The sequence below is a fragment of the Aspergillus brasiliensis genome, assembly GCF_001889945.1.
Source record: "Aspergillus brasiliensis CBS 101740 unplaced genomic scaffold ASPBRscaffold_20, whole genome shotgun sequence".
NCBI classification, from domain to species: domain Eukaryota; kingdom Fungi; phylum Ascomycota; class Eurotiomycetes; order Eurotiales; family Aspergillaceae; genus Aspergillus; species Aspergillus brasiliensis.
Genome location: NW_027137461.1, coordinates 209,468 through 234,226, shown reverse-complemented (window position 1 = coordinate 234,226; position 24,759 = coordinate 209,468). Strand labels below are relative to the sequence as shown.

Below are 24,759 nucleotides of genomic sequence, written 5' to 3'. Positions count from 1 at the left end.
TACTGTTTTCACCCCCTCAATTCGCGATGGACGACGCGCCTGGATCATATCCCTTCGGCGTCGCAGCCGCCGACGATACCCCCGTGCCAATTGATCCCGAGAACCCTGCCTTGAGGGGCATCAACGAGTGGCCATGGGGTCCGATGAGTCCAAATGGGATCCCCCCCGTGGCATTTCGTCCTTATTCCCTGCCCCAATTCATGGACCGCCCGGGCCCTTACTCCTATCAATCCTCATCGTCATCCTCCCGTGAAGTCTCGGGCTCAGCGGCCAAAGTCGCCATTCCCCGCACGACCAGCGCCAGTAGCCAGTCGCAGCGCCGACGGTCCGCGAGAGCCTGCGAGCCCTGTCGACAGCGGAAAATCAAATGCGATGGGAACAAGCCCGTGTGCCGACAGTGCATCGACCACAATGTCAGCTGCTTCTTCGTGGATGTCAAGCGGGTCCGTGACCAAAAACAGCTTGGGCTTCTAGGCAAGAAGGTGGAACAATATGAGCACCTGTTACAAGATTTGGAGAGGGAAGTCGACGAGAATGCGGCCCGGCGCATCCGAAAAGTTCTTAGGGTAAGTCTTGGTGCCTCGCGGTGTGGTCTGTGGATTTTCTAGGCCTCCTTGATCTTGACGTGGGTCATTTGATTAGGCAACATGCACATGCACATGCACATATCTAACTGCAATGGCTGATCCGAAAGGGCTCCGATATATCATCTCCCACCGATGATGACGGCGACTCCGATTCTACGAGTTCATCCATCGGTTCACTGGAGGCACTCGACCTAGTTGAAGAGGACTTGAATCGCAGCGAGAAAACGGTGGCTACGGGCTTCTTCGGGAAGAATTCGGAAGTCGCTTGGATGCAGAGACTCGAAGATGAAGCTGAAAGTCGCATCCGGAAGAAGGAGGATTCGGTCGATATGGAGGACGGGGTGGCTGGCGGGCATACACCGTTGCCGCAGAAGCAGGAAACAGCGATGGCGGCAATGAGTTATTATCTCGATGACATCGGTGTTCCCTTGCTGGACTCGGTTGATCCCTACGCTCTTCCCCCGAAGGACGTGGCTAACCGGTATTTCACTGCGTACATGGACTCGGTCCATCCGTCATTCAATGTCGTCCGGAAGACGGCCTTCGTGTCTCAGTATCGACAGTTCTTCAGCCAGCCGGCCCAGCCTCCACAGCGTTGGTTGGCTATCTTGAACATGATCTTCGCCATTGGATGTCGATACACCCGAGCCACGAGTAGCCGACCGGACGGTGACGATAATCAGGACCTGGTGTACTTAAACCGGGCGCGCAAATTGACTCTCGGCGAGAACAACATCTTTGAGCATGCCGATCTCCAGCAAATCCAGGTCGAGTTTCTGGTGGCCCTTTACTTTGTCAGCAGGTGTCAAATCAACAGGTGAGTCTAGCCCATGGAAAAGTAAAGAAGAGGTCTTGTTCCAATTTTTTGCTAAACCTTCGTTCTACATGTAGGGCATTCAAGTTCTCCAGTATGGCCTTTCGATCTGCCGTGTCCCTGGGAATCAACTTGCGCTTTGTCGATGACCGTACGCAATATCCCGCTAAAGAGGCTCGCGTTAGGCTGTGGTGGTCAATATTTCTCCTTGAGCATCTCCTCACTGCGATCACTGGTCGGGTCTCTTGCGTTGGTGAAAGCCTCAGCGCCACGCCACTACCGATCCCGTTCGAAGAGGAGGCGTTTGGCAGACCAGACGTTCTTCCTCTGCTGCAGGACTCCTCCCTGCGCATGAGTCGTCTGAAACTGACTCTCTTGCAGTCGGATGAGGAAGCACGCGCCGGTGTGACCTGGCTCGTGTCCTGTGAGCCCAGCCCATCACTATACTTCCACTGCATTGTGGACCTCGCCACCATCACCCAGGCCATTATCAACAAGATCTACAGTATTCAAGGCCTCCGAGAGCGTGGCAGTCAAGTTGAGCAGCGGATTCGGAAATTCAGCAGCATTCTAGACACGTGGCTCAGCAAGGTCCCCGAAGCCTATCGCTTTACCTCCGGGAATGGCGACCAGTTGGACCTACCCAGCGATGGCAACGGTTCATGGATGCGAGAACGCGTCTCCTTAGCCATGAGTTACTACAGCTCCCGTATCACCCTTTGCCGACCATGCCTCACACATACTGGACTGGGACCGAGTGGCTCATCCCCCGACCCAGCAGTTCCGCCGTCTACTACGCGTCACAGCTCGCGTCGCAACTCTAGCAGTCGCATGCACTTCAACTCCGCTATGGCTTTGACATGCGTCCGCTCAGCTCGATCTCTTCTCTGCTGTCTTCCAGAAACCCCAGACATCGCATGGCTAACAACCATGACCCCTTGGTGGTGCATCCTGCATTACATCATGCAAGCAACAACCGCCATCCTTCTTCACCTATCCAGCTGGCCCTCCAGGTCCAAAGACGACCCCCTACACCAAGTCACCGCCGACATCGAAGCCACAGCCCGCGAGACCAAGAAGTCCCTGCGCTGGCTGCATCACATGGCCTACAAGTATCCCGCCTCCCGACGTGCCTTTCGACAATGCCTCAGTATCGTACGACGAATTGCCCCAAGCCTAAGCATCGATACCAGTGATATCCCCGACGGGAAAGACCTACCTACTGACGAAGATGCGTATCATTTGCGAGATCTTGATGATACCCCGACTTCCCACAGTGAGATTATGGAGTTTGAACGATATCATAAATGATTAAACCTTTTCTTTTCTCCTTTCAGTCATTTTCCTTTTTTCCCTCTCAGTCTTTTTTCTCCTTCTTTTCCTATCCTGAATCCTAAACCTTGAAATCTGTGCACGGCGTCTCTTCGGGCTTATACCCCCCTTCGGCGGTCTTTACCTTATTCTGCGAATTTCTAGGATACCACCCTATCTTGTCGTCGTCGTCGTGCCCCTTTTCATTTTCAAGAGATTTTACGGCCGTGATGTGATATGATTCGATAATGGGTTCCACAGGTTTGTTTAAAATTGGCAAAGGAAACATGTATGACTAATGACTAGCTCTATCTATAGTACGTAGATCAAATTGATAATGTATTAGTATAGTAGTATATCTAATATTGATCCTGAAACATCGTGTCTCACTAGTATCGCCAACATAGTAGGAAGATAGAGAGAGGTAGCCTGCCCAACCTACTGACGTAGTTGGTTCATGACAGATTCAACAAGAACGAGAATCAAGTCCCGTTAAGTTCATCTCTTCGCCCCCCAAAACATGTAAGTCAAATACACAACACTCCCTAACTATGCTATATTAGTTATATACCACGTGCCGTAGTAAAGTCATCCCATGGTACATCCTAATTAACTTACATAAGTGCATCCATCAATCGATGAGAGAGTTTCATGGATGGATGAACTCTATAACTTATAGTATCTTTAGCATGTGATTATGCGTGCATGCATGTATGCATTTAGTGCCAACCAATTCATCATTTAATTATACCCGATTTCTATCTAAATCACAGAAATCCTGAGAGTAAGAGTTCTGTTGCACTTGCAAAAGTGGGTAACTAACAATTTGACCAAACCTGGCATATAATAGAATATAAACGTTGTGTTGTGTTGTGGATAGGTTTCAGTTAGTAATTCATATGTAGTAACTATTACAATGGAGTAGAGTGTAATTTAAATAGTCATATTAGCATTGAACGAACAAGGAAACCAGATCCATGGAATAGTATTATTATGAGTCAAGGGTAGTAATTATTGGTCTTAGTACATGCAGTAGACTAATTTGCTGAGGTAAACGTATTGTACGTACTTGTTATTTCATTGTCATCTACCTGTACTCACTACTTTACTTGCAAGGGGGAGGGCTCAAACGAGGAAAGAAAAAAAAATATAGAGCGGAAAAAGTATAAAGTAGATAACAAGACGCAAACAGTTCGGGAAAGAAAAAGACACATACAATGCAAGGGCTTAACATAACATGACTAAACTGAATTGGGGTTATTGGGTTACTTCAATCATTCATGATGGAAAATAGAAACAGACAACACACGCACAAGCTATTTGATGAAACGAGACTAAAAACTGATTGCCAGATAAGAGGAGAGAGACTCGCCAGAATAACGTCCACAGAAGCTGATAGATAATGTTGATTGATGATGATGATGGTGAAAAGCCAGAAATTAAACAGTAAACCATGGGAGTAACAAAGAATAATGGATAGAACGGCATCAGTGCGTTTTCGTAATATCTAGAGGGTAAAATCAAGGCAGCTCAACAGCAAAGCATGGTTCAGCTAAGAATCACATCTGCTGGGGCATCATGAAGGCCCGTTTGCGCGGGTCGTCGTCCACAGGCGCACCGCGCTTCTGGGGCGGGTTCAGAGTCATTGGCTCAGGATGTTGTTGTTGTGCGTGGGGATGGAGATGAGGGTGTAGCTGAAACTGGGCGTGGGCATGAGGGTGAGCCTGAGGATGATGAGGATGAGGATGACCCTGCGCTTGGGCGTGCAGCTGATGAGGCTGCAGTGGGTGGACTTGCGGGTGATGCATTGGTGCTTGTGGTTGGCCCGGGATGGGCATTTGACGGGGCTGTGGCTGTGGTTGCTGTTGCGCTTGTGTCTGTGGTTGAGGATGCATTTGACGGGGTTGTGCTTGCGCCTGGGACTGCGATTGAGCCTGCACTGACCGGGCCTGAGGCTGTGGCTGAGCCTGAGCTTGTATTTGACGTGGTTGAGGCTGGGTCGGTGTTTGAGCTTGGGCTTGAGCCTGCATTTGTCTAGGCTGCTGTGCCTGTGCCTGCTGTGCGGCCTGTCCGGAACGGGCCTGTGGTTGCGGTTGCGCCTGCTGTTGGTGATTGGCCTGGGTATTGGTGTGAGGTTGTGGTTGCGCTTGGAATTGATGTTGAAGTGCCTGGAATTGAGCCTGGCTCGAGGTATGCATCTGATTCGTGTGGGACTGCGCCTTAGACTGGCCTGGCATTTGCCCGTGTACCTGTTGAGGCTGCTGCGGGGTGACTTGGAATTGATGGAATGACTGGTATGGCTGTGACGGTTGTGCCGGTTGCGACTTGGGCTGAGGTGGATTTTGTGCCTGTGATTGAGGCGAAGACTGGGGCTGAACCTGCGAGTGCTGTGGCGGTTGTAGTGCCTGGCTCGGGCCTCCAGCTTGACCTTGATCGCCTTGAGGCTGACCACTTGCTGCTGCAGCGGCGGCGGCCGCTTCAGCAGCCTTTCGTGCTTCCACATCAGCCTTGCGTGGCCGTCCACGAGGCCGACCAGTGCCCGGCTTGGACGATGGCTTCTTTGGCGGTCTAGGCTTTGGAGGCACGTTACCCTGTTCTGACTTGCGAGGCCGCCCGCGACGTCGCTTCTGGGGAATGGGATTCCCGTCCGGCCCGATGATCGGTTGCGGAGGTGGTGCAGGGGCAGGAGCGGGAGCTGCAACCGCAGGTGTACCATCAGCATTCATTGTGGGAGCCGGGACTACCATCGTTGTGCCATCAGGTGCTGTTGTTGTTACCGTCTGGGCCTTCTTGGGCTTTTTCGGCCTGGGTTTCTTTTCTTCTCCTGGCACAACGGGTTTCCTCGGACGACCTCTCTTTTTCGGCGTCGGAGTCGCGGTATTTGTCGGAGCAGTGCCGGCCGTAGAAGGAGCGGCCCCTGTGGTGGCAGGTCCCTGGGCGGCACTGGATGTACCAGCGGGAGTGAAAGTAGGGCCTGAACCAACACCAGATCCTGGAGCCGGGGCGGCGGAAGAAGGGCCTGCAGCAGGTACAGGAGTAGCAGCTGGGTATCCAGCTTGAGCCTGCCCATTGACCTGTGTAGCCGACGCAGCCGGGGACGCAGAAGGCTTTGATGCCTTCTTCCGTTGCTTGGTTCCAGTACCCTCAGGCTTCTCCGGTACTGGAGCAAGGAGCTCAGGTCCGGACATGCTAGCGGAAGCGGAAGCATGTGGCTGATACTGCTGCTGAAGTTGTGCCTTTGCCTGTGCAGGTGATGGTTGCTGCTGCTGTACCTGATGTTGTTGTAACAGAGAAGGATGCTGCTGTGCTTGGGGTTGGTGCAAGGTGTGATGGTGTTGCAGGATGGGATGTTGTTGTTGTTGCTGCTGCGGCTGCGGCTGTTGAGCTTGTACCTGTGTTTGCGGTTGCGACTGTTGGTACTGGCGCTGATATGCATGATGAAACTGAAGCTGCTGTGGCTGAGGCTGGTACGGCGACCGTTGAGCCTGTTGCTGCTGGAATCTAGACTGTTGTTGCTGGTATGTTTGCTGGGCTTGCTGTTGCTGGGCTTGAGAATGAGCTGGTTGTTGGGTCTGTTGTACTGCTTGCTGCTGAGCCTGCTGTTGCGCCTGCTGCTGGGCCTGTTGCTGAGCTTGCTGCTGGGCCTGTTGCTGTGCCTGCTGCTGTGCCTTTTGCTGTGCTTGCTGTTGAGCTTGTTGCTGAGCCTGCTGTTGCGCCTGTTGCTGAGCTTGCTGCTGGGCTTGCTGGGCTTGCTGTGCTTTCTGTTGCGCCTGCTGCTGGGCTTGTTGTTGCGCCTGCTGCGCTTTCTGCTGAGCCTGCTGCTGAGCTTGCTGCTGGGCCTGTTGTTGCTGCTGCTGATACGTTTGATGGGCCTGTTGCTGATAAGGAGACTGCTGAGCCTGTGCCTGGTAGGGAGAAGGCTGATGCTGAGGCTGCTGATACTGGGCTTGCGGATACTGGGCCTGTTGCGCTTGGTACGGCGATGCTTGAGCTTGCTGGTACGGCGATGCCTGTTGTGTCTGTTGATACGCGGAATGATGGAAGGCATGCTGAGGTTGGGCGGTAGTCAGCATTGGCGACGCCGCAGCCGAGGTTTGCGTCGTCGGATGAGCGTGCGGCGTCTGCCGATGCTGGAGATGTTGCTGCTGCAGTCGGTCAAAGGACTGCTGGGGAGAAGCAAGACCCATTGCATGCGCATGCGGGGACATAGCAGCCTGCGCATTCATCGTGGGATGCGCACGGAAGTTGGCCATGGGGTTCATATTCCGCTGCAGGGTTTGTAAGGACAGATAGGGATCCTTCAGCTGGCCAACGGAGTCGGCATTGCGAGACAGCAGATCGGACGAGCCCTGTGGCGGGTAGTGTCCGGAGAACGGACTATAATGGCCGCCCGTGGGGAGGCCGACTACAGGGCCCGTGGAGGATGGGGTCATTTTGCGGAGATCTGGGGACTGAGCCGCCAATTCCACCTGCGATTGACCCCGAAACAGGGCGCCATTACTGGCCATTCCGGCAGCATGATGGGGATGGGCAGCAGCCGCGGCAGTCATGGACGGGGACTGCAGATGATGTTGCTGTTGGTGCTGCGGATGCGCATTTTGCTGGGGCGGGCGTTGTTGATGGAACGAATGCCCGTTATAGCCCATCATCTTGACGGGTGAGATGATGAGAGCGAGAAGAGAAAAAAATCACTCAATGGCTGACGTGGTGAATATTTTCAATGGCCTCTATTATTTATTATACTCTTTCCCTTTTCTTTTTCCCTGAATGAAGATTGATTGATTGTTAGGGAGACTTCAGATAGCGGGCATGTGACCACCACCACCGCGTCTGCACCAAACGAACGACACGCTTCCTTTTTTGGGGGAGGCGAGAGAGAGGGAGAGAAACAGCGAGGCAGGGAACACCAATTCCAAAGGGCAAAGAGCAGCAGCAGTCAGAAAAGACGCGCACTGAGGCGCGTATTTCTGAAACTGAAGAAGAGCCGTGCGACCGGCTGCTTTGCTACTGCTGCTGCTTTTGCTGCTTTGCTTGCTGTGATTTTGCTGGCGGTGGATAACACGAAATAATAATAATAATAAAATGAGTCGGATTCCCACCCCAAAGCGGAATCAGAGGGAAAGCGTGACTTGACCAGACGGGCAAAAAATGCGGGATTCGGTGCCTAGTTTTGCTGGCCTGAGGTATCCACCCACACGGAGAGAGAAAGGGAGAGAACAATACGGCGGACCCACAGCGACCAAGAGTGCAACTGTTGGGAGAGGCCGAAAATCCCAGGGGGACAGTCAGAGGGGGGCGCCCGACAGGCAATGCAAGGTTGACCAGGAGAACAGGAGCAAAGAAGACCGTAAATGCCGGGAAAAGACGCCTCAAACCACTCAGAAAGCGATGCCTGGATGGATCCTGAAGTCGTGAGATGGTCGCGCGCGATGATTTGTTTGGGATCTTGATGGAACTCCGTTCCTTTTTTCGTTATTATTATTTTTTATTTTTTAATTTTCGATTTTTTTAATTTTTTGCTTTGGGCTTTTCGGATTTTCGAATTTTGGATTTTATTTTCTGCCCTCCCGGAGCGCGCACGTGACTGCTCGCCCAGTGGACCACTCACAGCGTTTTTCACCAGGCTGGTCGGGCGGGGTTCATTATTTATTTGTGTGGAAGGCACCCATTGGGCACTCATGGCTACTTGACTAAGTGATGCAGCAGCACTGAACAGCTCTCGGTCAGTATCTAACTGACTTAATAGAGGAAAACGAAAGAAGAAGAGCAAGACACTCGAGAATACTCTCTCCAAGAGGAAGAGCGAATTAGGGTGGAAAGACAGAGAGCTGGAGCAACAGGGTACCTGACATTTCTGGCATTCTGCACTAAAGAGTAGTAGTCGAGTCCTACGTAACTAAACCAAAGTAACTTAATGAGGGGGTGTGGGTGGAAGACTAAAACGAGAATAAAAAAAAGAATGATGAAAATACAAAATAGAATAAAATAAAATCACCCATAATAATAAAAACCCATCCTATTCAAAGCCGAATACAGTAAGTCAAAATAAAAAATAATAATAATAAGATAACCCAAAATTCCTCGCCCCCTCCACCACACCCCCTTCCCACCACAAAAATTAAAAAAATCAAAATAGAAAAAATAATAAACCAAAAACCAAAAAATCCAAGTGAAAGTCCCCATCATCGAACAGCTAAAATCCACATTCCACCTATGATCATTAGCCCTTGCTGTTTAAGCTTACTTTTAGTCGACGATTCAGTCCGGATAGATCTGGCAGTTGCTGATGCAGTTGAGTAGTTACTCCGTACTTTTTCACTCTATGACGTCCCACACCCATTCTATCCCTCTGCAGAGTGGCTTGATTTAGATACTATGTAAAAGAGTAGTAATACCTCACAACCCTTTTTATCGTGTCATTTTTCGTATCGTTACCTCCCAAATATCGCTTCCCTTTCTGGATCAACCCATTACGGGTCATCATTATGGTTTGCCCGTGTTCAGAAAGATGTGTACACATCTGAAACAATTAAGACTACATTCATTCTAGAACTTTTCCCCGCACGAGCTCCAAAAGTACACTACACCCTTTCATTCAACTCAAGCTGCCTTGGTACCATCTTTATTCTCATCCTCCCGCGCCTTCAAATCCCCCAAACACGGTGCGAAGAATAACCGGCCTGACACCACTCCCCGCAATGTCCCAATACTCACCACAATCCATAAGACCACCACACAAAGGGAGAGAATCTGCCATGGATTAACATTCAATAATCAACAAAAGATCTTAAGAAGGAGAGAATATAACTCACCGTTCCCAACACCCGGAAAAACTCCGACGGCAACTCCTTGCCCATCTGGCACGTGCTCGTGGCGTACACCCCCAAAGGGAACGTGAATCCCCACCATCCGATATTAAAGGGGAAACTCTTACTTCTCGCAATCGATGCCAAGGCAAAGAATAGCCAGACCAGTCCAAAGGACCAGAGAATTAGAGCGATCATGAACCCCATGGTATAGAAGATCGGACCGGATGCTGCTTCGAGGGTCTGTGTCTTGGGGAAGATTTCCTGCGCTGCTTGACCCAGTTTCATAATACTAGTAGTATACTACTTAGTATGCAATGGTTATATCGGGAAACGGAAGCATAGGACTCACCCAAAGCCGCCCTGACCAAGTGGTCCTAGGGGGAGGAACACGCTCACAATTACCGCTTTAGGAGGTAATTTGTGCAGGGTCAGTCGCTGAAGGTAGATCACCATTACCATGAGTGCAAGCGGTAATCCGATTCCCCAGAGTACGTAGCCCACGAGCACGGTCCAGAGAGCGTGCTGTGGGTTGGGGAGCACATCCGCTACGATGGCACCTGACGAAGCTGCGACAATGCAGCTGACGATGGGGAGGAGCCATACGGCTGTCATGGACGAGAGTTGCATTTCGCTTCCATGGGCCATTCTGCGGTCATGTTAGTTGAATCCCATGCTTGAATTTTCTCAAGGAGTCTGAGAGAAAGGCTAGACGCACAGTAAGAAAGGTAAGGAGAGGGCGGTGATGACCGAAAAGATTGCATCAAAAATCCACAAGCCCCAGGCGAAGTTTCGCGTCCAGTCACCCCAGGCTGGAACACAGACGAAACAAAACATATTGATGATAGTCGCGAATCCCATTGGGAACGTGCCTATAAACATAGACTGGACTGGATGCTTGATCATGGCGAAGAAGATCTCCGGATACAGAGTATAGCGGAGGAAGGTGATGATACATCCTATGGCGAATAGAAGGACATTGAAGGCAAAGCAGACAACAGAGATCCAGTATAGCCACTGGCCATTGTAGGGGAGGGTGTTGAGTAGAATAGACACGATGCCTGTGCCCATGGTAACCGAAAACCAACTGTGCAGACATGTTAGCTAGTTCCACTTGGATGAGATCGAGTGCTGCGTACGACGGTGTAAAATGACGAACTACTCTTCGCCAACCCATGTCATGCTTGCAGACTTTGGGTTGGTTATTGGAGTCTTGTCCGTTCATCATGATGTTGTTGGCCCGAGTTTTAGTTCTTTCTGTCGCATGAACTCAGGCTGCTGGTAAGTTATACTACACAGCTATTGTTGTTTGTACTAGCTATGTTGACTTTTTATTTCCAAAACATAGAAGTTTACTAAGAAAACATTTTTTCTTCCATACATATTTATCCTTCGACGCATGAATTTGCATTCAAGTTTAATCGGCGACTCCTGTGAGTCAGTCGGCGACTGGATGCTTCCCGCCCGACCCGAAGAACAGTCATCTCGGCCGAATGCAACTGAACATGATTCCTCATAAGGATCAGGACTCTCCAGACCCTATATGTCTTGTCTGCAAAAGGCCTAGATGGTATTGACAGGATAGTAGAATCCAGTCATACTACTAAGGGAGGTGGGGGGTTCGCCAACATGCTGGCTAGGCATGGAACTGTATTGTTCCCCGGACGAACCGAAACTATCCGCTTATTGCACTGTCCTTCAAAAGCCAACGTTAGTAAGAGTATGGGAGCCATATACAATAGGCTATTCGTGCGTGCTTCTGATTTCACGAGACGTCGTCTTCGTTCCCGGCAGAGCTCTATTCCTCGAAGATACCATGATCAAGAGCAAAGTAAGCAAGTCATAGAGTGCCTGAAACAAATAGCTCATAGCTCTCCATGTATGCAGGAATCTTAGATCAAGAAGTATTCGGGACTGTTCTGGGCTGTGTGTGGCATGGTGACGAAGTACCCCTTCAAATGTAGCAGGATCTGACAACATTGAGCAGACTCGGTGGGATGTATAGGGCGAAAATATCGGCATTCCCAGTAAATCTAGCCCACGGCTTTAGCATAGTACATGGAGACCCAGTATCTGAGTGGAGAAAAGTCAGTCTCGCGGGTAGCTGCACAGCATCAGTAATTGATGGAGACAATTGAGGAAGTATATGGATTTGGGTAGAAGATGCTGAAGTGCTCTCTGCAGTGCCCTGTTTATTCATGCCATTTTATATCATCGATGGACCGGGGGTTGTATGATCTCGAGAGTGGTGTCATGTTCAGATCTGCAGAGGGAGGGTGTAGTAGTCATGGGGTGGTCATTGGTGATGTCTAGTGGCCGAGATCTGGTAGATGCCCTGTGCTCTTGCACAGGACTGTTAGCAGAGAAAGGATAGTGTTGGAGTACCTCTTGCCACATAGCAGGCTGGTCCTCACTCAATGGATGCTAGCTAGTTGCTGAAGTCCTGAGTCGACCGATCACACTGTCGGTGAAGCGTTGTGGAGGGTTGTCCGTTGTACGCAGTAAGGAGTGATATCTGATATGGCTGGGATTCGCCGTGCCGACTGAGCAGAGTCCCTATCAGCTTCATTCTCTGGATTCCAAGAGGCAAGTACTGATAAGAAGCGAGTTTGCAGGAGAAGGTCGATTCTCAGCGTTCGGGAAGAGTCACACCGAGAAAGGGAGCAGCTGATGAGCTCGGCGCTAACGAGTGCAGTGCTACCCCGCAACGGCTTAGAGCCTATCGCCGTGCCAGGAAAAAAAGAGACAATCTTTACACTGTAGTAGTAATTGGTTCGTCGATGATCAGTCTTCTACACGTATACTGCCTTTCTTAACATAAGTTGACCGGGACGACATCCATTCCGTGGGGACTTCCTCGCCCATGAGCAAGATGATATGATCTCAATACCGAATCACTCCAATCGTCATTCCCCAACTTTCCAATTTAATTGTAGGTTAGCCTTTCATCTTGCACATTTTGTGCCTTGGGGATAAGAGTAGTAGTAGAAATATCCGCAAATTGTAAGGGAACTAAATATACTGGTTTCTTGTAGTCGGGCATTAGCCGCTGCTGTCCACTCAGCTCTGGTTTGGGAGTATGTGAAATTCGTGACATAGACAACCAAAGAAGAACAATAATAATATAAAGTGTGCAGTTTGTTCGATAGAGAGAGAGGAAAGAAAAGGTTAAGTACTTGGTAAAGGAAAAAGAATGAAAAGAGCATGAAAGATATATTGCTCCGTATTGAGGTGACGTTGTGACATAAGTAAACATAGACATCGCATAAGGAAAACTTGGTGGATGGTACCATTCTTACCCCCGAGTCTTCGAAGGACGGCTCAGATAAAGGCGAAGAAATATGTTGATTGGCGCTCTTCTCCCATTTACAGCTGTATAGCGTTGATTGTCTTGGACCATACACGCAGTAGAGGTTCTTGTGTGGTGAGGAAGAAGAGAGGAGAAAAGAAGCACAGGCAAACATTCTTTATCAGGAAAACGTTACCAATATTATCTTCTGCCTTCACCATAATTATCCATAAGCCTCCACCTCTCTATCTCGGAATCTACCTTGCGCTGATTTGCACTGTATTCCATAAAAAGTATGAGGTTTTCAGAAATTAATTCATACTGCATCTTGTTCCACCCCTTTCTATAGTTCTATAAGCCTATCGCATGCTTAGCAGACAATCCTCACTGATTTAACGCTGTATAGAAGATGAATCGGGGATTCGGGACAGTGATAACCCCACAAGAACATGGACCAATCACCAGCCCAGGACGAGTAGACGATCTTTAGTCCGCAGTAATCAACTAATCTCCAATTCCTTTCATCTGCCTCAAACACACGATATACACTCTAAGCAAAGCAACTAGTTTGGACAAATTCAATGACTAGAAAACTTGCTACTTAGTTAGTCGGTTAGTCAATCAAATAGCCACAACAATGTCATCGTCATCCATCAACCCAGACGACATCAATCTGCTAGCGCAATTCCTGGCCCACGAACAAATCCCAGCATCATCCCACCCCGCCATCAACACAGACTGCATCGTGATATGCGTCTCGGCAGTGCTTTATCCCGCAGAAACCGTCTTCAAACACCTAGAACGCAACCCCCAATCAACTAAAACACTCGTTCTATGCGGCGGGATTGGTCATTCCACGCCTCATCTCTATGAGGCCGTATCCAAGCACCCGGACTACGCACACCTCGCTCCCGAAATCACAGGCAAGCCAGAATCTCACGTCCTTCATACCATCTTCACCCGGTGCTTTGATGCCACCTCCATCCAGAAGTCCGGCTGTACGGTTCTACTAGAAGATAAGTCCACGAATTGCGGACAGAATGCCACAGAGACACGGGCATTATTGGCAAGGAACGGTATCCCGGAACCTAAATCGATGATTATTGTGCAGGATCCGACCATGGCTCGGAGGACGGTTGCCTCATTTGAAAAGGCGTATGCGCCGAGTCCCCCGAACTTGCTCAGCTGGCCGATTATTGTGCCACGAGTCGAGGTCAAGGGGGGTGAGCTGGTGTATGATGAAGTGGATAGTATGCCAGGGGTGACTGGGGGTTTGTGGAGTATGTCACGCTTCTTGGGTCTGCTTCTGGGTGAGATCCCACGGCTGAGGGATGATGAGCATGGGTATGGGCCCATGGGGAAGGGTTTTATTGGTCATGTTGATATTCCTGACGAGGTTGAGGGCGCGTTTTCGAGGGTCCAACGGGGGGTAGGAGAAGATTTGGCGAAGAGATAGATTAATCTTTTCCAGGTCTTGTTGTGGCTGTGGTTTACTTTACTAAGGGGAGTCTTTGCGATCGGAACTGCCGAGATATCCACAATAGACCCATATCCTTGATACTATGCCGCGTGTATTGTACGCGTACTGACATATTGCGTGTAGCCGGCTTATAGCGTATAATGCTGTATATAACGGTATCAGCTTAGTAACATATTGTAATATATGATACAATACATAACCAGGTACGGCATCTCCCATCCGATGCACTTTCTTGTCTCTGCCAAATCTTCCATCGAACAACAAGCTTCAATGTCTGCAGGTACGTAAGCTTGACTTCGAACTCCGCGGTCCCGACTGAGGAGTGCACGTTCCAGCAATCATCAGACTCGCCAACGGTAGACCCTGACTCGTGGACTGCTTAGCGGTTCGACAGAACCGCTAAAGGAATTTAGTTCCTGCTCTTCGTCAGCTCAAACATGATCATCGCTGCAATATCCCCTTCGAAATAGCCGAGCACCCGTCAGCGTCATCTCGAAGCCGGCGGGGTTCCTGCTCCTGACTCGATTTCTCCGTGAATAAGGAATTGCTCTGAAGGGCCTGAGCTAAAGCTTGACCTCTTGATTCATGAAAAGACAATGATCGGCATCGGTCCAGGAACGGGAAACCAACGGGGCGAAACACCGATGCCAAAATTAATATCGAAGAACCGTGCCGTCTCTCACCGTCCTGTCAATCTCTGCAGCCACCTCATATGAGCTGAGCTTTTAGGAGTTATGGATTCTCCGGTGGGAGGAGCTGCGCACGGGGTATGTCGCATACTGGATGTCTATAAAAGACCGGCGGCAAGAGCTGCGATTCCTCAAGACCAAGCACAGAGAGACAGACTTGCAAGCTAGCTTCTCATCATGCCTGCTCTTCCCATCCTCGCTCTCGCCCTCGCCCCGTTGCTGGTCAACGGCCAGCTCTCCGGTAGCGTTGGTCCGCTCACTTCGGCACACTCCAAGGCTGCGACCAAGACGTGTAACGTGCTGGACTATGGTGCTGTGGCGGATAATTCCACCGACATTGGGTCCGCCATCTCAGAAGCCTGGGATGCGTGCTCGGATGGAGGTTTGATCTATATTCCTCCTGGTGACTATGCGATGGATACATGGGTCTCTCTCTCGGGAGGCAAGGCGACTGCGATCATATTGGACGGTACTATCTACCGCACTGGCAGCGACGGGGGTAATATGATCCTGGTCGAGAATTCTTCCGACTTTGAGCTGTACAGCAACTCATCCTCTGGTGCCGTCCAGGGGTTCGGTTATGAGTACCACCGGGACGGCGACCTCGATGGACCCCGGATTTTGCGACTCCAAGATGTTAGCAATTTCGCGGTACATGATATCATTCTCGTGGATGCACCGGCTTTCCACTTCGTCATGGACGACTGCTCCGATGGAGAGGTGTACAATTTGGCTATTCGTGGCGGTAACTCGGGCGGTTTGGATGGGATTGATGTCTGGGGTAGCAACATCTGGGTCCACGATGTATGATGTTCCACGCCATACCACAATGGAAAATCACTGCTAACCCAGGTATCCAGGTCGAGGTGACCAACAAGGATGAATGTGTCACGGTCAAGGTAAGGGTCCCTCTGTTATGATCATCCCTAGCTCGAATACTGACCATCCGCAGAGCCCTGCCAACAACATCCTAGTCGAAAGTATCTACTGCAACTGGAGCGGAGGTTGTGCCATGGGTTCTCTCGGCTCAGACACTGATATCTCGGATATTTTGTACCGCAACGTTTACACCTGGAGTTCTAACCAGATGTACATGATCAAGAGCAATGGCGGCAGTGGCACAGTCAAGAACGTCCTCCTGGAGAACTTCATTGGTATGTCTGACCCACTCGAACGAGGCATATACATGCTCCCCGCTAATATGTTACAGGGCACGGCAACGCCTATTCTCTGGACATTGACAGCTACTGGAGCAGCATGTCAGCCGTGGACGGCGATGGCGTGGAACTCAGCAACATCACATTTAGCAACTGGAAGGGCACGGAGGCGGATGGCGCCGAACGCGGCCCCATCAAGGTGGTATGCTCGGATACAGCCCCTTGCACCGACATCACCATCGAGGATTTTGCCATGTGGACCGAAAGCGGCGATGAACAGACCTACACCTGCGAGTCGGCATATGGTGATGGGTTCTGTCTTGAAGATAGCGATTCCACCACGTCGTATACGACCACCCAGACTGTCACCACGGCGCCCTCAGGATATTCGGCCACCACGATGGCAGCGGATCTCACCACGGACTTTGGCACGACCGCGTCCATCCCCATCCCTACCATCCCGACTTCCTTCTATCCCGGCGTGACGGCGATCAGTCCCTTGGCATCAGCTGCCACCACAGCTTGAAATCGAGCATGATTTGAATCCTCGCCTTGTTTGGCAGGAGTGGGAATAAGTACTGGGCAGGTGTGGACAGTGTGTAGATAGTTAACTAGTAAGTCGATGAGTAATTAGTAATATTTGACTGGCGGTGTATAACTACTACCTCTTCAGATGATTATCATTTCTTTTGCTTCACAGATCTGCATCCCACGGAAATCAAAGAATGCGCAATTTATGCAGATAAAGTGTGATTGGCTGGCAATGGGAAGAAATGAGACCATCGGCCCTGCAGATCCCGTCATCTTCTTAAAGTTCTTCCATTTCCTTTGATGCTCATCTCATCCTCGTGTCTTGTGTAATCATCCATCATTATTAAATTGACCGCACACATCCTCCGCATCCGGATATCTTGTCTCTTGTTCTATTCCCTTGTCTCTTCCCACGTCCCCCTTCAACTTTCATCCATTCACTTTCTTTAACTTCTGCATCATGACATCTTCTTGGCAGCCTCACTGAACGAGATTCTGCTCCCGATCGCACATTGAGATGCGACCAGAGAATTGCCGCCGATAAGCTTCACTGTTCGTCTGTCTCAGCCCCGCAATTCCCAACCCAACCGAACCAACGCCGAGGAATTCACTCTTGTCATCCTCCATCGTCGTGATCATGACGGGCGCATCCAAACCAGATGAGTCGGAGCCGGTATTATCGACGCTGGAAGGGGAGTCGAACCCGCCGACGCCCAATGCTGCTGCTGCTGCCTATCGCTACAAGGCCGATCTGCTCAACCGCGCCATCCAAGACATCGGAATGGGCAGGTATCAGTGGCAGCTGTTCGGCGTCATCGGATTCGGCTGGGCCAGTGACAACCTTTGGCCCATCGTCACCTCCCTCATCCTCGTCCCGGTGTCTTATGAATTCAACGTCGCCCAGCCGCCGTTACTTTCCCTGGCCCAGAACATCGGGCTGCTAGCCGGCTCGCTCTTCTGGGGCTTCACCTGCGATCTGTTCGGTCGGCGATGGGCCTTCAACCTGACCATTGCAATCACCGCCATTTTTGGCCTGGTCGCTGCTGGCTCACCGTCTTTCGCCGCGGTGGGAGTCTTCGCCGCATTATGGTCCTTCGGCGTTGGCGGCAACCTGCCCGTCGACTCTGCCATCTTCCTCGAGTTTCTCCCCGGGTCGCATCAGTACCTGCTAACGGTGCTGTCGATCAACTGGGCGCTGGCACAGCTCCTCGCCAACCTGGTCGCATGGCCTCTGATCGGAGAAATGACCTGCGCCTCCGCCGACCACTGCACCAAGGCCTCCAACATGGGATGGCGGTATTTTCTCATAGCGATGGGTGGTCTCGCCCTTTTCATGTGCCTAGCACGATGTCTATTCTTCACTCTCTACGAGTCCCCAAAGTACCTCATGGGCAAAGGCCTCCACGAAGAATCCGTCGCCGTAGTCCATGAAGTCGCGCGACGCAATGGCACCAGCTCCTCTCTATCCGTAGATGATCTCCAAGACGACGGACCCGTCTCCAGCACCGAAACAACCACCACCATCGCCATCCCAACAACAACAACAACAACAACAACAACAACAACAACAACAACAACAACAACACCCCATACCGGAGCCCTCAGCGCAATGGACAAGCTTCGCATGCGCTTAGAACCACTCTCTGCCCCCTACGTGCGCGCGCTCTTCCGCACCCCCCGCCGCGCCTGGTCCACCAGCCTCATGATCCTCATCTGGGCCCTCGTCGGCCTCGGCTTCCCCCTTTACAACAACTTCCTCCCCTACCTGCAACAAATGCGCGGGATCCAATTCGGTGACGGCTCGACATACATCACATACCGCAACTCGCTCATCATCGCCGCAGTCGGAGTCCCAGGTAGTCTGGTCGGCGGTGTGATGGTTGAGATGCCTCGCTTCGGACGCAAGGGCACGCTCTGTCTCGCCACACTATCCACAGGCGCGTTCTTGCTCGCATCCACGACGGCCAGCACCTCCGGTGCCTTGCTGGGGTGGAACTGTGCCTATAGTTTCACTAGTAGTTTGCTGTATGCGGTGCTGTATGCATACACGCCGGAGATCTTTGAGACGCAGTACCGCGGCACCGGGAACGCGTTGGTCGGGGGCGCGAATCGTATTGGAGGCATCTTGGCGCCGATTATTGCTCTTGTGACGAATATGGAGACTACTGTGCCGGTGTATATCAGTGGGGGGATGTTTGTGGTGGCGGGGTTGTTGGTCGTGTTGATTCCGTATGAGACCAGGGGGAAGATGAGTTTATAGTAGTTGGTGGGTGTGGGTACTACAGCAGAATGTATGTGCCAGGATTATAATTTGGTAGGGGGTTTATATGCTGTGCTTGTATGACGTGGCAGGGTTTATTGTAAGGGATGGATGAAGATACTTGTGACATTATTGATGTTGTCACTACTGGGTACAATCACTAATGATGTTACGCATGGATACGAAAATATAATATACATCGGACTTTGACATGGACCGGATCTAATGGTGTACTAGTAGTAACAACACAACACCATATGAAATGGGACAATGAACAGAGGCATTATCCCATCATTCTCACTCGCTCAGCTCTTGCTCTCGAATGATAGTATTGCACAGGAAAACGAGTGACAATCTACCATTCAAAGGGCTAGATCGAGATACTACTACTAAGAGACAGATGCATATAAAGACATAGTAGTAGTAAATATTTCCATGTGTATATGCAACATGCACATGCATACGCACATGAGCAACTATACTTACATACCAGCAATTAGAGTTTGCAGAAGAGGCAAGGCAAGGAATGTAAGGCATGTAAGGCTACTTATACTTCATATGCTTGTTCCCGCATGTCTGCTTATTAGCATAGTAGATGCATTCGAGGTAAAAAACTGACTAACTAGGTAGATGGAGATTACGCTTTAGAAGGATTAAGTAGTTGTTAGGTGCTAAAATGCTTTATTGAGTACTAAGTCATTAATGTTTTACTTGAGAGGGAGTACTAGTTACTAATGGAAGAGTCAGTTATCGTGTTTTATGTGATGTCGGCTTAAGCTCGTACTGGAGTGTTGCACAAAATGCCTTTAGCTGTACCACAACACGTCATGTCCTATATCAAATAGTAGTCTGTCCGTTAAAGGAGCACATATCAAGTCCGTTGAGATACTCCGGGATCCGTCCAATGTACCACCTGAGGATCCTATTTACTCTGGCGAGGTATGTAAAAACACGTAGATTCCCTAGATATTCCTGTCGTTGACCAACACCTCTCCAGGCCTAGTCCACAAGTGAAGAACACCGTAATGACCCGCTTCCGCTCACCAAATTATGCAGACCTCAGTCGATATGAAGATGTCCTAGGCCAGCTGCCCATGCTGCAGGTCTACACCCACATTCTACTCCTTTTCTCCATACACGAAGGCATAAGCCGTGACGACATCGTATCCGACTTGATATCGGCAGTAGCCATGATCCGCGAAAAAGTGCCATGGATGGCCGGGAAAGTGATTAACATTGATAAAAGTCCCGGTAACTCAGGGAAATATGTCGTTGTGCCTTGCCCGGCCCCTGATCGACTCATTGAAGTAAAGGATGTCTCGCGTGCGCTCCCACCATATCAGGAAATACAGCGATTGAAGGCCCCGAATCGCTTGCTGGACTCTGGTCTGCTAGCACCCACGACAGCATTTCCTCAGCGGTTCGAAGACTCCGATGAAGACCCCTCCCGTGTGATCCGCCTTCAGGCGAATTTTGTTGATGGGGGCGTGCTTATTGATTTTGTCACGCAACACAATATGACAGACGGCGGGGGAGTCTTTGGATTTGCCCGACTAGTTGCTCAGGCTATGCGCGGAGAGAGGTTCTCCGATGCTCTGCTGGAACAGGTGAACCGTGATCGACGCAATATTGTCTCTCTTCTCCGCCCAGAGGAGCAGATGCTAGACCACAGTCATTATCTGCGCCCTCCCATTGGGAATGAACTGCCTATGATGTTCCAAGAACCTGCCCAGTGGCATGTTACACGCATTGTTGCAGCCAAAGTAGCTTACCTCAAGACACAGGCCACTCCGCCGCCAGAGAAGTCAGATCCAGATGTGCCCTTTATCACAGCTGACGACGCCATTAGTGCATTTTTCTGGAAGAAGCTCACCATGGTGCGGCATCAGCGACGCAGTGCGCCAGAAGCCCGATCACGGTTCTCGAGGGCTATGGATGGCCGCAAGGTAATGGGAGTTTCAGCCGAGTATATGGGCGATCTTGTCCATAATGTAGCGACTTGGCTGACCTTCGGTGAACTGGTTGAGCTGCCACTTTACGCGATAGCACACCACCTTCGCCGGGAGTTGAACCATGCAAACACAGCGTATCATGTACGAAGCTTCGCAACTTTCGTTGCGCAGCAACCGGATAAATCGACAATCACATATGCTGGGGCCTTCAATCCTGACACAGATGTGGGAATGTCGTCGCTCTCGCGAGCGGATGTTATGCGCCATGAGTTTGGAATACTCGGCCGCCCCGACTTCGTACGACGGCCTAACTTCTCGGGAAACCTATTACCCGGCCTGCTGTATATCTTTCCAATGCGGCCGGAGGGAGATTTGGACATGCTGATTTGTTTGACTGATACTGACATGGGGATATTAAGACAGGATCCGGAATGGAATCAGGTGGTAGAGTATATTGGATGAGCTGGTGAGATCTCTGTGGTAGCTCAGCGGTTGAAAGGGCGATATCGAGACTTCTTTGGCCTGGGTTGTTCCACACCGATAAAGAGAAAGCACGAAAGAACCTCCGTAATGGTGTTCACAGGATCCTGTCCCTTACATAGGTCCAAGCAGCATCTGTATAAACCACTTGTCATGATTTCGTTATAGCTGTGGGTCTCGTGTTGAAGCTTGGGGATGAAGATGTAAATGCAGATGCTGTAGAAGATACTATATAACTATGTTGCTAGCTCGGTAAGTGACAGGCTGATTAAGGTTGCCGGATTGTGATGGTCCGATCCACCGAGTTCCTTAGTTGGCAGGAAGGGGGTACCGGATTGATTTGGTTAGGGTAATAGACTGTTAGCCTGTCTTCCTATGGATGGGCTGAACCGCGAGGTACAAGGGGCAGTGAGACTTATTGACTTAAGATTGGCCGCACTGTAGCTGGAGGTGGGCATGATCCTGCGAAATCCGTATAGGGTAAAATCGCCCGCCTGTCACTTCCCGCCGTTGACATTCATAAACTGATTGGACTGCTTCTCAATAAAAGACCTATGTAGCTAGTGAAAAAGTTAGCAGGATGCCCTGGCTGAGGGGTCAGATGGGCATTATTGGGACGTACTAGGGGCAGGATGTGTACCAAATGGCGGATGATATTGGGGTAATTGAGTTGAGTACTGCATGGTGACTGGCTGGAAATGAAGAGCGACGAATGCGAAATAGAGCAGTCCCAACTTACAAGTCTTGCTGTGCAGCTGGGAAGCAATAACTTGTTTGTAGCATAGCGTCCCACCAAAGAACGCAGCAAAGATACTTGAGCTGAATGGTTAAAGCAAGCCTGCTTCTCGGAAGGTTTAGGTTGAGCCTGTAGGCAATCCCTTCCGGAAAATGATCCGCAACTACCTTGCTCGTTTCAGTCGAACATGTCCAGGAGCTAACGACTGTATGACCGCGTCCACGTAACTGCCCAAGATGTAGCAATGAACCCATTATGAAGCCACCAGAAGCCACCAGATATAGTAACAGTAACAACCCACGGAAAGGCAGAGTCTGAGTGTACGTCAGCCCTGCTTTATCCCTGGTTGTCGTTGTCTGCTCCAATTTCAGGCGTACCAAGCCAACCATGCAGTTGGTGAACGCCCATGGTAATTGCTCGGAAGGTCCGAGATACGTCCTCCAGCGTTAACTGTAGCGGGTACGGCATGAGAAAGATCTAGGCGTCTGGCGTCAGTGGCGCTGTTGTTTATTCGAAACAGCAAATGAGACTCATAAAGCTTGGAAGGACGAGCAGGTGACAAGTTCCAGCCAGATACTCAGTGTTCGGTTCCAAACGCATTGGGAAGGTACCCCAGATCCCTGATGGCTAAACCACTATGATTAGCATGGTTAAAGCTTGCCCTGAAGCTTAAGCCTACAAAACCGGATTCGATTCAGCTGCCCACGGTTGTCTCTGAATCATGGAAAGTTTAAGTTCCAGATAGATCACTTGGCAAGCGGATATGGCAATGGTGTTTGGTTGAAGAGCGCACAATAGTCATGCTATGCTAGGAATCAATTCCGACTACTGCATGACACATTGGTTGATATTGTCCGTGCTGCGCACGCTCAGATCCCTCAATCATATATGGACCATGGCCGAGTGTCCTGAGGAATTGGCGCTTACGTTGACGTGCTTTTCAATAACCTGGGTAGTCTACCGTATCGGATGTAGATGATCCACTACATTCATTGTCATGGCCACAAAGTCATTGGATTTTATCCCTCAAATGACGCATTACTTTGGTCATTCTATTTTATCGGTTAAGATTGCCAACTAGGGTACGTGGTGCTTACAACGGGAATGCGCAGTCAATAATCACACACGGAGGCCATGGAATGGCAGGAAGGAAATGATCGTCAATATCTAAGTATGTAAGGCAGAATGGTGTCAGTAAATAGCCATATAGAACAGTACCATCGAAGTCATCATACAAAATGAGCATCGGAAGAGAACTTCTTTGTCAGAATCTTCAAGTCCTGCTGGACCGCCGTCGCGAGGAGGGGCGATTGTATGAGCCAGCCTCGCCGGACGAGTTTGAGGGGACAGTAGACTTTGGATCAAACGATACATTGTCTCTCTCAGCGTCTGGGATCTTAACCGAGGCCTTTCTGCATCAACTCGAAAGACATCCCCACTTCACCATTGGGGCCAATGCCTCGCGTGCCTTCGAGGGAACAAAGCAATATATAGTGGACATTGAACGTGACTTGGCTCATTTTCACAATGCTGAGGACGCTCTATTCTTTGGCTCTGGGTATGACGCCAACACCGCAATCTGGTCTGCAATCCCGCAGCCCGGAGACTTCATTGTCTTCGACGAACTAGTGCATTCTAGCATCCGTGAGGGGATGCGGCTGGGACGAGCTAAGAGCATTCCCTTCTGTCACAACGACAGCCTTTCCTTGCGAAAGCGCCTAGAAGAGCTCCGAGACCAGAATGTCGAAGTTGCAGAAGGTAGAAGCCTTGTGTTTATCCCAATCGAGTCAATCTATAGCATGGATGGTGATGTGGCTCCTCTTCACGAGATGGTAAATGTTGCTTATGACACTTTACCTCGCGGTAACTATATCCTTTCAATTGATGAGGCACATTCCAATGGCATCATTGGGCCAAGTGGCTCAGGAATGGTCCAATTATATGAACTCGAGAACGAATTTTCGATCAGGTTACATACCTGTGGAAAAGCGCTGGCCTCAGCGGGAGGTACGACGACCCCCCAATATCCATACGTTGGCGTTGCTAAATATAGTCGAATAGCGGTGGTATTGTGCAATTCGACAATTAAAGAGGCCTTAATCAACTATGGGCGGAACATCATATTCACCACTGCGCCATCTTTCACAACTGTGGCAGCTGTTCGCGCTGCCTACGAGATCCTGGCCACTCAGGAAGGACACATGGTTTGTCCTGTCACCTTTGTAAAATGTCAGCAATACTAATACCCACGTTGTAGCGCCAGGAACGTCTGCAGAAGAACATATGGTACTTCTATTGGACCTTAACGAAACACCCTCAGTGGGAGGATGTCAAAGAGCGAAACATCCTCTCACTGCCGATTGAGAAAACATGGTACACCAGGCCGTTCAAGTCCCCCATAGTTCCGATTATCACGAAGCCCAGACAAGCTCACAGTTTGTGCAAGAGGCTGCGGCGGGCCAGATATTGGGTAAATTCAGTTGATTACCCCACGGTGCCCAAGGGAACGGGTCGAGTACGGCTGATGATTCATGCGGACAATACTAGGGAGGAGATGGATGGAGTAATCCAATTGATCATGAACTGGGCTACAGAGCATTCTGAGCAAATAGAGCCAGTTCAAATCATGGCGAAAATGTGAGGTTGGTGTACATATCGGATGGATGA

General features: G+C 50.2%; 10 protein-coding genes across 10 annotated transcripts; 6 read left to right on the top strand and 4 right to left on the bottom strand.

Annotated features, from left to right (window-relative positions):
- Positions 1 to 26: 26 nt before the first annotated feature.
- Positions 27 to 2,712, top strand: ASPBRDRAFT_59657 (uncharacterized protein; the record flags this gene model as incomplete). The annotated part of the gene is made up of 3 exons (XM_067628089.1): positions 27 to 566; positions 695 to 1,404; positions 1,479 to 2,712. 3 exons carry the CDS (start codon positions 27 to 29, stop codon positions 2,710 to 2,712), a joined length of 2,484 nt encoding a protein of 827 aa, XP_067473804.1.
- A 1,559-nt stretch (positions 2,713 to 4,271) lies between these two features.
- ASPBRDRAFT_59656 (uncharacterized protein) lies at positions 4,272 to 7,361 on the bottom strand (the record flags this gene model as incomplete). Its single annotated transcript, XM_067628088.1, has 1 exon — positions 4,272 to 7,361. One exon carries the CDS (start codon positions 7,359 to 7,361, stop codon positions 4,272 to 4,274), a length of 3,090 nt encoding a protein of 1,029 aa, XP_067473803.1.
- A 1,951-nt stretch (positions 7,362 to 9,312) lies between these two features.
- ASPBRDRAFT_137605 (TDT family transporter) lies at positions 9,313 to 10,743 on the bottom strand (the record flags this gene model as incomplete). The annotated part of the gene is made up of 5 exons (XM_067618916.1): positions 9,313 to 9,462; positions 9,525 to 9,810; positions 9,871 to 10,167; positions 10,237 to 10,605; positions 10,658 to 10,743. The coding sequence occupies 5 exons, from the start codon at positions 10,741 to 10,743 to the stop codon at positions 9,313 to 9,315; spliced, it is 1,188 nt and encodes a 395-aa protein (XP_067473802.1).
- Positions 10,744 to 10,929: 186 nt separating this feature from the next.
- ASPBRDRAFT_420034 (uncharacterized protein) lies at positions 10,930 to 11,703 on the bottom strand. The gene is made up of 2 exons (XM_067624714.1): positions 11,276 to 11,703; positions 10,930 to 11,214 (listed from the first exon to the last, which is right to left on the bottom strand). Exons 1-2 carry the CDS (start codon positions 11,538 to 11,540, stop codon positions 11,114 to 11,116), a joined length of 366 nt encoding a protein of 121 aa, XP_067473801.1. The 5' UTR covers positions 11,541 to 11,703; the 3' UTR covers positions 10,930 to 11,113.
- Positions 11,704 to 12,295: 592 nt separating this feature from the next.
- ASPBRDRAFT_420005 (uncharacterized protein) lies at positions 12,296 to 13,120 on the bottom strand. The gene has a single exon (XM_067624713.1). It carries the CDS (start codon positions 12,980 to 12,982, stop codon positions 12,464 to 12,466), a length of 519 nt encoding a protein of 172 aa, XP_067473800.1. The 5' UTR covers positions 12,983 to 13,120; the 3' UTR covers positions 12,296 to 12,463.
- Positions 13,121 to 13,444: 324 nt separating this feature from the next.
- ASPBRDRAFT_34989 (YdcF family protein) lies at positions 13,445 to 14,263 on the top strand (the record flags this gene model as incomplete). The annotated part of the gene is made up of 1 exon (XM_067623299.1): positions 13,445 to 14,263. One exon carries the CDS (start codon positions 13,445 to 13,447, stop codon positions 14,261 to 14,263), a length of 819 nt encoding a protein of 272 aa, XP_067473799.1.
- Positions 14,264 to 14,862: 599 nt separating this feature from the next.
- Positions 14,863 to 16,980, top strand: ASPBRDRAFT_420000 (uncharacterized protein). The gene is made up of 4 exons (XM_067624712.1): positions 14,863 to 15,780; positions 15,837 to 15,875; positions 15,929 to 16,130; positions 16,187 to 16,980. The coding sequence occupies exons 1-4, from the start codon at positions 15,154 to 15,156 to the stop codon at positions 16,657 to 16,659; spliced, it is 1,341 nt and encodes a 446-aa protein (XP_067473798.1). The 5' UTR covers positions 14,863 to 15,153; the 3' UTR covers positions 16,660 to 16,980.
- A 321-nt stretch (positions 16,981 to 17,301) lies between these two features.
- Positions 17,302 to 18,924, top strand: ASPBRDRAFT_34987 (putative sugar transporter; the record flags this gene model as incomplete). Its single annotated transcript, XM_067623298.1, has 1 exon — positions 17,302 to 18,924. The coding sequence occupies one exon, from the start codon at positions 17,302 to 17,304 to the stop codon at positions 18,922 to 18,924; it is 1,623 nt and encodes a 540-aa protein (XP_067473797.1).
- Positions 18,925 to 19,921: 997 nt separating this feature from the next.
- Positions 19,922 to 21,338, top strand: ASPBRDRAFT_211422 (uncharacterized protein; the record flags this gene model as incomplete). The annotated part of the gene is made up of 1 exon (XM_067621927.1): positions 19,922 to 21,338. The coding sequence occupies exon 1, from the start codon at positions 19,950 to 19,952 to the stop codon at positions 21,336 to 21,338; it is 1,389 nt and encodes a 462-aa protein (XP_067473796.1). The 5' UTR covers positions 19,922 to 19,949.
- A 1,992-nt stretch (positions 21,339 to 23,330) lies between these two features.
- Positions 23,331 to 24,733, top strand: ASPBRDRAFT_137800 (aminotransferase class I/II-fold pyridoxal phosphate-dependent enzyme; the record flags this gene model as incomplete). Its single annotated transcript, XM_067618932.1, has 3 exons — positions 23,331 to 24,099; positions 24,154 to 24,296; positions 24,350 to 24,733. The coding sequence occupies 3 exons, from the start codon at positions 23,331 to 23,333 to the stop codon at positions 24,731 to 24,733; spliced, it is 1,296 nt and encodes a 431-aa protein (XP_067473795.1).
- Between the last annotated feature and the right edge of the window lie 26 nt (positions 24,734 to 24,759).